This window comes from Plasmodium gaboni, chromosome 11 (genome assembly GCF_001602025.1).
Source record: "Plasmodium gaboni strain SY75 chromosome 11, whole genome shotgun sequence".
Lineage (NCBI taxonomy): Eukaryota > Apicomplexa > Aconoidasida > Haemosporida > Plasmodiidae > Plasmodium > Plasmodium gaboni.
Window position 1 is genome coordinate 306,643 of NC_031491.1, and position 12,349 is coordinate 318,991.

Below are 12,349 nucleotides of genomic sequence, written 5' to 3' on the forward strand. Positions count from 1 at the left end.
ATCATAGCATATTCTTGTTGATCCGCTTTGTTTGTATTTATTATATTATGTCGTATACCTTTTTTTGTATATTCTTCAATCATATCCATTTTTAAATTATGTTTGTTTCTTTTATCAAGAGAAAAAAAGTTTTTTTCAATATTTTTATTTTTCATATTTCTTAATAAATATTCAAAGGATTTATTATCTTCAGAAGTATATTTTTTTTGAAATTCACTTAAGCTTATATTTAAATTGATTTTATGTTTTTTCCCATTTGGTAATATAACTTCTTTGTACTTTTTTTTTTTTTTAATATATTCTTGATCACTATGAGGATAAGTCACTAGGCTATAATTTTCATCTTCCCCAAAATATTTTAACAAATCTATATTATTCTCACTATTGTTATTATTATTGTCACTATGGTTATTATTATTATTATTATTATTATTATTATTATTATTTTTTTTTTTTTTTTTTTTTGATTTTTTTATATATTCAGAATGATCACTAATATTATCCACATTATTAGAAAAATGATATGATTCAATATCACTGTTAAATGTATTTTCACTTATATCATTTATTTTATTTTTTATTTCATTATTTTTATACATGTCTTGTTTTAATCTTAACTTTTCCATTTCAGGAAAAAACTTTTTTTCAATTAAATATTCTAGGGTATTTAAATAATCTTCTTCTTGTAATACCACATGTTTATTATTTTTTTTCTCATCAAAAAAATAGCTAGATTCATATTCTACAATATCATTATTTTCATATATAAGTATTTTTTCATTCTTTTTATTTTCTACAACACTTAAAGATGTTTTATTATTTACATTAGCTAGTTCATATTTTTTATCATCATATTTGTTATTTTTAACCTTTTTATTTCTCTTATTTTTTAATCTATTATCATCCTCATTCTTTTTATCTACATATCTGCTATCTTCATCCCTCGAAAAGTTTATGGATGAAGTATTACTCATCCTTCCAAATTTAAATTCATTTAAAATATTGATATTGACAACTTTTTACTTAACATATAAATAAATAAATAAATATATATAAAGATAAGACATAAAATATATATATATATAAAAATATATATATATATATATATGAATGTTCTCTTTTTATATGATATAAAAAAAATAAAATTTAATCACTACAATAAAATATCATATATAAATATATATATGATAAATTATACATTTGTTAGTTCTTTATTTAACAATTATATGTATATATATATATATATATATATATATATTCAATAATAACAATGTTATAATTTCTCAGTTATTATTTTTTTTTCTTTTAAAATTATTAAAGTATTATCAATATATGAAATAAATAAATCAATATATACAAATATATATATATATATATATATATATATATATATATAAATTCTTATATTATTTAAAAAAAATTATATAAATACAGATTAATATTTATATTTATTCCATTATGTTAATAAAATTTTTTCTTTTAAATTGTCATAAAATATAAAAGTATATATTTTAATAAAAAAACAAAAATTTTACATATATATATTTTTTATAGTATTTATGGGACCCGTTCCTTATTTATTACATATATATATATTATATATGTATATAATAATATATATAATTATATAATAACGTCATTTTATATATAATAAAATAAATTACGGTTTATTATTTTACATATATATAATATTATATATATATATATTATATGTATATTTTTTTTTTCTTTAAGGATACCATTTTATATATTTTTATGATGTTAAAAAATTTATTTAAAATTTTAACAAAATAAGAATTAAAAAAAAAAAAAAAAATACCTACCTTTCTTACAATAAGTTTATATATATATATATATTTTTAAATGTTATAATATTCGAATAAAATATGAAATGTAGTGGTCGAGTAGGTTATTATTTAAACTTAAAAAAAGAATATGGAGAACGTGCTGAGATGCTACTAAAAAGGTTAGAAGAAGATAAAATGATACAAGGTGGATTTATAACAAGTTTCATACAAACAGATTATATTAATATTACGAAAATATTATTATATCTGATGAAATGTAATAAAGTGATAACATGTTTTGACGGTTTATATGTAGATAAGGAGTATCAAAAATATTTTGTTTTATATGAAAATGATTTATATAATAATATATGTGAAGTAAATAAGACAAATCATATAAATGATGAAAAAAGTAATATAATTATGAATAATAATATTTTATATAATAATATAACAAGTGATGATAAAAATAAAAAAAATATACATAATGATATCACAAGAAATGAAACAAGAAATGTTGCACAGGAACATATAAAAATTATAAATCATATTAATTATAATAATAACGAAGAAAATGTTTTTTATAATAATGTAGATGATAAAAATATTGATTATAAAAAAATAAATATACAAGAATCGGAGTTATTGAATATAAACGATATAATAAAATATGACGGAACTGTTGAAAATGTAGAAAAAATTATATATTATTTAAATCCATGTTCTATATTGTGTGCTTATTTTCTTGATATCAAACATAATGAAAATGTTTTAGATATGTGTGCTTCTCCAGGTGGCAAGTCTTTATATATAGTTAATAAATTATTTGGATATAATATATCACCTTTGAACAGAATAAAAAATGTGGAAATGATATATGCTGACATGATAGATAAAAATAAAAATAATAATAATAATAATAATGATGATAATAATAATGATAATTTTCCTAATAATTATCATCATAATATTTATGATGAGACTAAAAAGTTTGTTGTGCAAATTGACTGCTGTATGGATGTACTGAATTATAATAAAATAAATAGAGAGGGTTTTCTTGTAATTAATGAATACAACAAAGTAAGATATGAACGCTTAAAAAAAGTATTAAATAAATATATACCTAGCGATTTAATAAATAGATGTAGTAATATACATGTAACAAATTATAATGGTTTAAATATTAATTCATTTATGAGATTTCCAAAATTTCATAAAATTTTATTAGATGTACCATGTTCTACTGATGAACATATAATTAAACAAGGAACAAAGGAATTAAATAAATGGTCTATTAATGTTATTAAAAATAATTCAGATATACAATTACAATTACTTATTAATGCTTTCAATTTATTACATACAGGTGGTGTTATTATCTATTCGACATGTGCTTTGTCATATCATGAAAATGATTATGTTATAGAAAAATTTCTTAAAAAATATAAAAACAATATACAAATTATAGATTTTATACAGGAAGAGTATGAAAAGAAAATATCACAATATTTCTCAAATTCTATAAATAATAAAAATAACCATAATCATAATATAGATAATAATAATAATAATAATAATAATAATAAATATTATAAATATATAAATCATTGTAAGGAAAATACTTTTTTTTTAAACTTCTTTGAAAAAACCACCTATGGATATATTTCTTTACCTGACCGATCGCCCTTTGGTATTTTGTATATATGTAAAATGAAAAAAATTTAAATATTTTATAATTACACATTTAAATGTTATATATATATATATATATATATTTTTTAATTTTTATTTTTATTTTTATTTTTATTTTTCATGTGTAATTTTAATTTTTTGTCACACATATGGGTATATGTTGTGGGGAGGAAAAAAAAAAAAAAAAAAAAAAACAAATAAATAAATAAATAAATATATAGTATATAAAATTAAAATATAATATGTTAAAATACATTTACATTCATCATTTTTTAAGAATTGATAAATTGAATTATAAATATTGTATTCTATATGTATTTATCACTAAGAAAAATTTAAACGTAACTATGAATACACATAAATAAATATATATATATATATATATGTGTGTGTGTGTGTGTGCGTCCTTTTCTATGTCACGCTATATTTTATTTTATTTTTATTTTCCATGTAAATTATATTTCACTATGGCCGTATTTGCGTTTACAATAAAAGCTATAAGAGATACACTCTTATCATATGAAGCTTCAGAAAGATAAGAAAAATGGGAACAAAGTTTAAGAAAATAATACTTCAGTTTAGCATCATATTTTCCTCTTAATAAATATTTTATTGTGGTTTCAAAAATAAAATTCACAGGTATTTGACAAGTAATAAGACTTTGTATTTTGGTAACACATTCTTTCATTTTAATTTGTGTAGGATTAATAAATACAAAATCACATAATTCATTTATATAAGAAGCAGCTACAGATAAACTTTGATGAGGTTTAGAAGAATTAGCATATACAGACATTTCTAATGCCATAATACATTTTCTTAAATTTCTTCCATGGGTATTTATTAATGTTTGAAAATATTCATATGAACTAAATGAAGGAGAGACATTTTCATTTTTACAAATATTCTGTAAAACTGAATAAATTTCTTCTTCGCTTGGTAATGGTACACGTATACAAATACATCTACTTTTTAAAGGTTCAATAATCTTAGATAAATGTTCTAAATGTAATATAACTCTTGCATTTCTTATATATGTTTCTAATGTTCTTCTTAAACCAGCTTGTGCTCCTTCACTTAAAAATTCAGCATCTTTAAATACAAATATACGATACATTGGAGTTTTAGAAAAAAAAGATGCACTCGATTTATAACTACATAATTCTTTTATTATACTTTGTACTATAATTTTATCTTTATTACCTAATTCAAAACATTGTAATTCTAAATGATAATTACTTTGTACTACGTTAATATTTATTTTATTTTCTGCATTCGTTATACATTCAGGTCTTCTTATAATCTTTTCATCTTTAAAAATTTCCTTTATTAAACAATTTATACGAGTACTTTTACCTCCACCAGGAGCCCCATAAAATATTATATGAGGCAAATCTTTATGTCTACTTAATTTCTTTAACCTCTCTGTTATATCCTTATGAATAGTTAACTCGTCAATACTTTGAGGGCTATACTTTTCAAGCCACATCCTTACACACAATTTTTTTTTCTACACAACACGTGAATAAATATAACAAAAAATAAAAATATTAAAAAATAAGAAAATTAAAATATAAAAAAATTAAAATAGGTAATGCAATCAGAAAAATAAATATAAAATATATTATAAATATATATTATATATTTTTCTTTTAATTAAAATAAATAAATATATATATATATATATATATATATATTTATATATATTTTTTTTTTATTCACACATAAGATTGTAAAACATATTCAAAAAAAATTTTATATTGGTCAGTTCCATTTAATTGTCAATTTTATTAAACTCCTATCATGTAATCTTATTTTTTTTATATTTCGAAAATATTAGGAATAAACTTATTTATAACCCTAAAATATTATATATATATATATATATATATTTATTTATTTAGTTAGTTAGTTCTAAATATTCATATTATTTATTATGTCAACGTGTATATAATATGAATAGGTATAAAAAATGCAGTTTATCAAAAAAGAATTAAAAAAAATAAACCTTAAATATTAAATACGTAAAAAATATAATATACACATATATATATATAATATATTTTTTTTTTTTTATATGCTCAAAAAAGTAAGAAAAAAAAAAATAAGGTGCTTACAAATTTATTTTATATACTCATTCAGAAGCATTATCGTTAATAAATCATCAAAAATATATTTATAGATATAATATATAATAAGATAATACGCCCAATATTTTTACATATATATAATATATATATATATATATATATTTTTATATTATTTGTAGCGTATAAGATATAAAAAAATTTTTATAAATTTTATTATATTGTACATTTCATGTGTCTCTATAAATTATATTATTCAATAATATATATATATGTATAATTAATTATTAAAAAATTTTAACAAAAACAATGTTAAGGTGTTCATTAAAAAATTATATTCAAAATATTTATACACACATATGTATAATATAATTCTTATTTTAAAATATAATCACATATAAGAGTAAAATAATATTTATAATCAAATAAATGTATACCCATATATTCATAAAGGATAATATTAAAAAAAAAAAAAAAAATTATAAAAATAAAACACCAAAAAAATAAATAAAATAATAATAAAATGATATATTCATGATACATGAATATTTATAAAAATTATTAGTAATATATACACATTGTGTACTTATTTATAAATTTTTTTTTTTTTTTTTGTATAAAGATGTACTAAAAATTCAAACGTTCCGCCACGTTTTTATTTTTCTCATGTTCTTCTTTAAGCTCTTCAATCCTGGATAAAATGATTTTTTCTCTTTCTTCAGGAATACAATTTAACCGTTGATAGCTGTAGTATATATGAGAAAAAAATAAAATAATATATATCATAAATCCATTTCATTTATTTTATATGTATAAAACAAAATAATAAATACTACACACTATATAATATAATATATATATATATATATATACATTTAAACATTCACTTATTGTGTACATATTTCTTCCTTTCTTACCTCACGTCCTGGGATAAACGATCAATTAATTGTTTATAATTATTCTGCTCATCAGAATTATATTTAATATAATTAAATTTCAATAAAAAATTTTTAAATATATTCTTTGCTTCCTTTATTTTATATTCTCTCCATTTATTAAAATTTTTTTCTAGATGATACTTTTTAATATCTTTAAACGTTTTGTTATTTTTATCTATCATATGAATTACTTCATCAAGTGTGTTGTTAATACAATTAATAGACAACTCTGATAATAATTTATGAAAGCTCATTTTTTTTGAATCTATATAATTATTTATAAATTCTTTGTATAATACAAATTTTTCATTATCATTTAAAGTGATATTTTTATATCTTTCATCGTTTAAAATATCACGTGGCAACAAACAAATATCTTCAAAGGTATTTTTATTATCTATAGAATTATATTCTATTTTCAAAAGTTCTTCATCTATTTTAGGACATTTTAATTTTTCATGTAATATAGTTATAAACAAATTTTTTTCATTTGTTTTTTCTTTTTGATAATCCTCAAATTCTTTTTTTGAATATTTCCTACGGTCATCATAATCATATTCATCTTTATCATTTTCATAACGTGCATAATCATCTTTTTCATCTCTTGCACTTGTATATTTCCTTTTTTTTTTTTTTTTTATTTCCTTTAACATATTTTCACTTACTTGTTCAAATATTTGATTTTTTCTTTTATAAGATAAAATGTCATATTTTTCTTTTTTCATTAGATAATTTTTAATTTTTATCCATTCTTTTGGATTTTCATTTTCCAAATAATTAATTAGAGCATCTTCAAATTTATGTTCCACTTTTTTTTCTGTCTCTTTAGTTTTTTTTTCTAAAAAATTTTTCAATAATCTATTTCGTGTCTGTACCCAGTTATTTGTTTTATTACCATCATATGCTTTATGATTTTTTAAAACCTTTATAACATCATGTTCATTAAATGGATAATAAAAATATTCTTCTTTTTTGTTTAATAAACTTTGAAAATTTTCTATTAATATTTTCAATTCATCTTTTTTATCTTCATTTATTTCTTTAATTAATTTATTAAAATATTCTTTTCTCATATCTTTTGGTACATTTAAATATCTACTATCATATAAAATAGTAGCTAGAACATTTTCATATTTAGAAAACTCATTAATTTGTTTTTCTATCAAAAGCTCTTTATATGCTTTCAAAATATCATCCATATCTTCTTTTTTATCATCAGAATTATAATCATTCTCTTCCTCACTTTTTATATCACTATATTCTTCTTTGTTTTGTTTGTCTAATAATTCTTCAACTTCTTCAGGACATATCCATGTTTTCTCATTAGTTTTCTTATTATAAAAAAATTTATAATTTTTGCTTGTCTCAACAATAAACCAGCTCTTACTACCCTCTACATATTCCCAGCTGTATGGAACCCCAACGTAATATTCTTGAATATCCTTTGATAAATTATTATATTTCTCTAATTCTAAATGTGTTAAGGACTTATCACATTGCTCTTTACACAAATGGTCCTTATGTTCTACACCTTCTTGATCATTACTAAAATTTGTTTGGTCATCACTTATATTTTCGTGACCACTTTCTTTTTCCTCTTCATCATCAATTTTATTATCGTTTTGCATATTTATACTCTTATTTCTGTTATTCCCAGTTTTTTTTTTTTTATATCATTAAATTTGCTTTTCTTCTCAAAATAAATTACTCTTATATTGAATATGGGGGAAAAAAAAAAAAAAATGAAATATCTATTTGAATATTTAAATTTTTTTTTTTTTTTCCTGACTTGTTCATAATTTAAAAAAGAAAAAAAAAAAAAAAAGCTTTTATTTATCTAATATAATATATATAAATAATATTGTATATCATTCTTTTTATTCTTCCTATTGTTAAAAATAAATAAATAAATAAATATATATATATATATATATATATAATAATTTAAATTAGATAGATATAAACATATTATCTAATAATGATATTTATAACGAATTATATAATAATATGAATTTTTCAGCATATCTATGTGTGGAATAATTTTTTTATATTTTATTATTCTTTATTTTTTTTATATAGAAAGAAATTGGAATTTTAAAATAAGGATAAAAGGCATCTTTAAGGATAATAGAAGAAATAATATTATTCTTTTTTTTCTATTGTAGTAAAATATTTTAAGTTTATGAATTGATTAATTTTATAAAATAAAACAAATTTTTAGTTTTAAAGAACAGTCACAAAAAAAAAAAAAAAAAAAATAAATAAATAAAATATAATATATATATGATATAATATAATTAATATAAAACGAAGGAGATGTATAAATATAAAAATTAATCCATAATAAATTTATAATAAAAAAAAATATATTAAATATATTTTAATAATATATATTATATATATATATGGGTTATGTTTTGTTACATAAAACAGATATTATTTTATATATATTTTATTTTATGTAAACAAAAAATGGAAGAATTATATAAAAATTGAAAAAAAAAAAAAAAAAAAAAAAAAAATCGGGAATACTAAAATAAATAAACAAAAAAAATATGTACATATATATATATTTATATATATTTCTTTTTTTTAATAAGTATCAATTCCCCACAAAAAAAAATAGGATTAAAAAAAAATTTAATAGAAAAAATATAATAAAATGTATAAATATATATATTATATATTTATATATATAATATACAAACGTATTGACACCATACAATTTATACATTTAATTCAATTCACTTAAAAAAAATATATATTTATATATATATAAACATCGATATTTTATAATAAAACATTTTAAAAATATAATCTTATATTTATGTAGTCATTCATCATCTCCTAAAATAAGAATATATGACATAAAAAAATATCAAACTTAATATTATTCCTACAATGACAATAATTAAATTTTGTTTATGAGTTTTTTTTATGGTATCTACTAGTGATGATGACAAACCTACATAATTATACATATCTATCACTTTCTTACGAACATTTTTTAAAAATTTATTTTGTTTTCTTAACATATTTAAAGTATTCATTCCTTGAACATGAAATATATTTAAATGATCTTCTACTTGTTTTAAAATTTCATTTTCCTTATGTAAATAATTTATATCATCATCACCATGTCTTTTATTACTTTTTGTGTAGTTGGACTTTTTATTATTTTTCATTTCAGATTGTTTTAAATTAGTTTTATAAATATTGTCTAAAGTTTTTATATAAGAATTTGCTTCATTTGATAAAGTTTCTATTCTTCTCTCCCATATGATATTATCATTATTTATAATTTTATTGTTTACATTATTTGTATTAATAAATGAATAAGTATTTTTTAAAGTCTGAACATTCATATAAAATGAGTTTGTTAAGGCATTTATTTTATTTAATGTCAAATTATTTTTAGTATTATTATTTATATTTATAATATCACTTCTTGCATACACATTATTATATGGATTATTATGATCATGTTCTTTATTATTTGATACTATTAAATTATACGAATAAAATAAATTATATGATTTTTCTAACTCTTTTCTTATTTTGACTATCTTTCCATATATATTATTTAAACTAGTGTCTTGAATCTTGTCATTTTCATTATTCTTTTTTTTTATGTTTGCAAAATTATCATTCTCATTATTTGAAGATAATAATTCATTATCTAATATTGGTGCATACTTGTTATTCATTTTTTATTTTTTTGGGATTAGCGATGTTTGAAGGGGGGGGGGAATTTTTTTCTTTGATATTTAGTTCTTTTCTGTATCTTCCTATTTTATCTTTTTTTTTTATTTTATTTTACAAGGATATTATATATAATAAATTCATGGGGGTCAAATAATAAATATAAAAATAATATATGTGATAATAGGACAAAAGGGTTATATATATATAAATATATATATATATTTACTTGTTTATTTATATAAGTTTTTTTTTTTTTTTTTTTACAGCTTTATCATTGAATTGATACATAAACATAAAATACAGTTAATATGGTTATAAAAAAAAGAAGATATCTCATTTTTATATTTTTTCTTGTTCATTTTAATATATTTGTATATATATATATATATTATATAATGTGTTGTTTTAATTGATAATAAGAAAATTATATTTTGTTATATATAAAAAAATTTATTACATAAATATTTAAGAACAAACAAAAATAATAAATAAATAAAAATAAAATATATACGAGAAAAAAATACATAAATAATATACTTTTTTTATATAAAGTGTACAATATAATAATAATAATAAAAATATGTATTTAAATTTTTTAATGCGAAACAAAAATAAAATAAAATAATAAATTTTATTTATATAGATTAAAAAATATACATTATAATATATATTAATACAAAAATGTTATATATATATATATATATATAATAATATGTATAATAATATTTTTTTTTTTTTTATTGAAAAAGGGTTTATTATTATGAATATATAAAAATATATTTACTTATATAAAATAGGCATAATAATTAAGTAGCTAAAATATAATAATATATATATAATAATAGTATTTATAAATATTATAAAATACAATATAATATTTATATAATATATAATAATTTGGTCTCATTTTATATATTTTTATAACATATAATCATTTTGCAGATCATATAAAAAAAAAGAATAATGAAAATGACAAGATTCAAGACACTAGTTTAAATAATATATATGGAAAGATAGTCAAAATAAGAAAAGAGTTAGAAAAATCATATAATTTATTTTATTCGTATAATTTAATAGTATCAAATAATAAAGAACATGATCATAATAATCCATATAATAATGTGTATGCAAGAAGTGATATTATAAATATAAATAATAATACTAAAAATAATTTGACATTAAATAAAATAAATGCCTTAACAAACTCATTTTATATGAATGTTCAGACTTTAAAAAAAGATTTAATATATAATTATATACGAAATATATTTATTTTTCTCTTTAATCTTTACGGGAAAGAAAAAAAAATGTATTTTTATTATATAAAAATGTTATAAATTATATGTTATATGTTCTATCAATGTAAAAAAATTGTCATAATTTCTTGTGAAAAAAAAAAAAAAAAAAATCACATAATATATATATTTATATATATTTAAATTTTATGATAAAAAAAAAATATAAGTAGATAAAAAGTTGTCTACCATATTTGTCCATTTTGTTCAATATTCATATCTATATTTAAAAAAATGAATTTGAACATTTCATAATTGATGTATAAGTTGTTAATATTTATAGAGGTGAATTTATATTTGTCGATTTTTCTTTCTACATAATTTTTTGAATAAATATTATTTTGTATATATTTTAAGAAATAATCTTGATTTGTAAAATATAAGAACATATGCATAATATCTTCCATATCAACTTTAATATTAAAATGATATAATGCTTTTCTTATCTTTTGTATGTTAATTAAATTTTTTAAATTTTTATTATAATATATGATTTCATCAAAATCATCATTTTTTTTTAAACTCTGTTTTTTTTCTAATTTTTGTTTTATTTCCTCTTTTAAAAATTCCTCGTCACTTATAATATCATCAATATTGTTAATGTAATTCCACACATATTTTATTTTCTCATCTATTATATTTTGAAATTCTATATCCTTGTATTTTTCATAAATAGTTTTTACTTTGCCTCCTCGTCTTCTTAATGACTTTTCAAGCCCATCATAACTCGAATACTTGGAGGCCTTTTTCATTTTTTTTTTTTCTTAAACACCTCAAAAAAAAAAAAAAAAAAAAAAAAAAAAAAAAAAAAAAAAAAAAAAAAAAAAAAAAAAAAAAAAAAAAAA

The 12,349-nt window shown here is 17.6% G+C and overlaps 6 protein-coding genes across 6 annotated transcripts in view; 1 reads left to right on the forward strand and 5 right to left on the reverse strand.

The window, feature by feature from the left end:
* PGSY75_1110900 (putative ES2 protein) overlaps nt 1-974 on the reverse strand; it is a gene marked incomplete at both ends in the record, with an annotated part of 1,674 nt that extends 700 nt beyond the window's left edge. Inside the window, one exon of the mRNA XM_018786229.1 lies at nt 1-974. This exon is cut by the window's left edge and continues 700 nt beyond it. Coding sequence (XP_018641024.1) covers nt 1-974 — 974 coding nt within the window.
* A 912-nt stretch (nt 975-1,886) lies between these two features.
* Nucleotides 1,887-3,512, forward strand: PGSY75_1111000 (putative tRNA m5C-methyltransferase; the record flags this gene model as incomplete). The annotated part of the gene is made up of 1 exon (XM_018786230.1): nt 1,887-3,512. The coding sequence occupies one exon, from the start codon at nt 1,887-1,889 to the stop codon at nt 3,510-3,512; it is 1,626 nt and encodes a 541-aa protein (XP_018641025.1).
* A 406-nt stretch (nt 3,513-3,918) lies between these two features.
* Nucleotides 3,919-4,968, reverse strand: PGSY75_1111100 (putative replication factor C subunit 5; the record flags this gene model as incomplete). The annotated part of the gene is made up of 1 exon (XM_018786231.1): nt 3,919-4,968. One exon carries the CDS (start codon nt 4,966-4,968, stop codon nt 3,919-3,921), a length of 1,050 nt encoding a protein of 349 aa, XP_018641026.1.
* A 1,225-nt stretch (nt 4,969-6,193) lies between these two features.
* PGSY75_1111200 (hypothetical protein) lies at nt 6,194-8,132 on the reverse strand (the record flags this gene model as incomplete). The annotated part of the gene is made up of 2 exons (XM_018786232.1): nt 6,194-6,311; nt 6,484-8,132. The coding sequence occupies 2 exons, from the start codon at nt 8,130-8,132 to the stop codon at nt 6,194-6,196; spliced, it is 1,767 nt and encodes a 588-aa protein (XP_018641027.1).
* Nucleotides 8,133-9,344: 1,212 nt separating this feature from the next.
* On the reverse strand, nt 9,345-10,211 carry PGSY75_1111300 (putative SNARE protein; the record flags this gene model as incomplete). Its single annotated transcript, XM_018786233.1, has 1 exon — nt 9,345-10,211. The coding sequence occupies one exon, from the start codon at nt 10,209-10,211 to the stop codon at nt 9,345-9,347; it is 867 nt and encodes a 288-aa protein (XP_018641028.1).
* A 1,478-nt stretch (nt 10,212-11,689) lies between these two features.
* PGSY75_1111400 (hypothetical protein) lies at nt 11,690-12,256 on the reverse strand (the record flags this gene model as incomplete). Its single annotated transcript, XM_018786234.1, has 1 exon — nt 11,690-12,256. One exon carries the CDS (start codon nt 12,254-12,256, stop codon nt 11,690-11,692), a length of 567 nt encoding a protein of 188 aa, XP_018641029.1.
* Between the last annotated feature and the right edge of the window lie 93 nt (nt 12,257-12,349).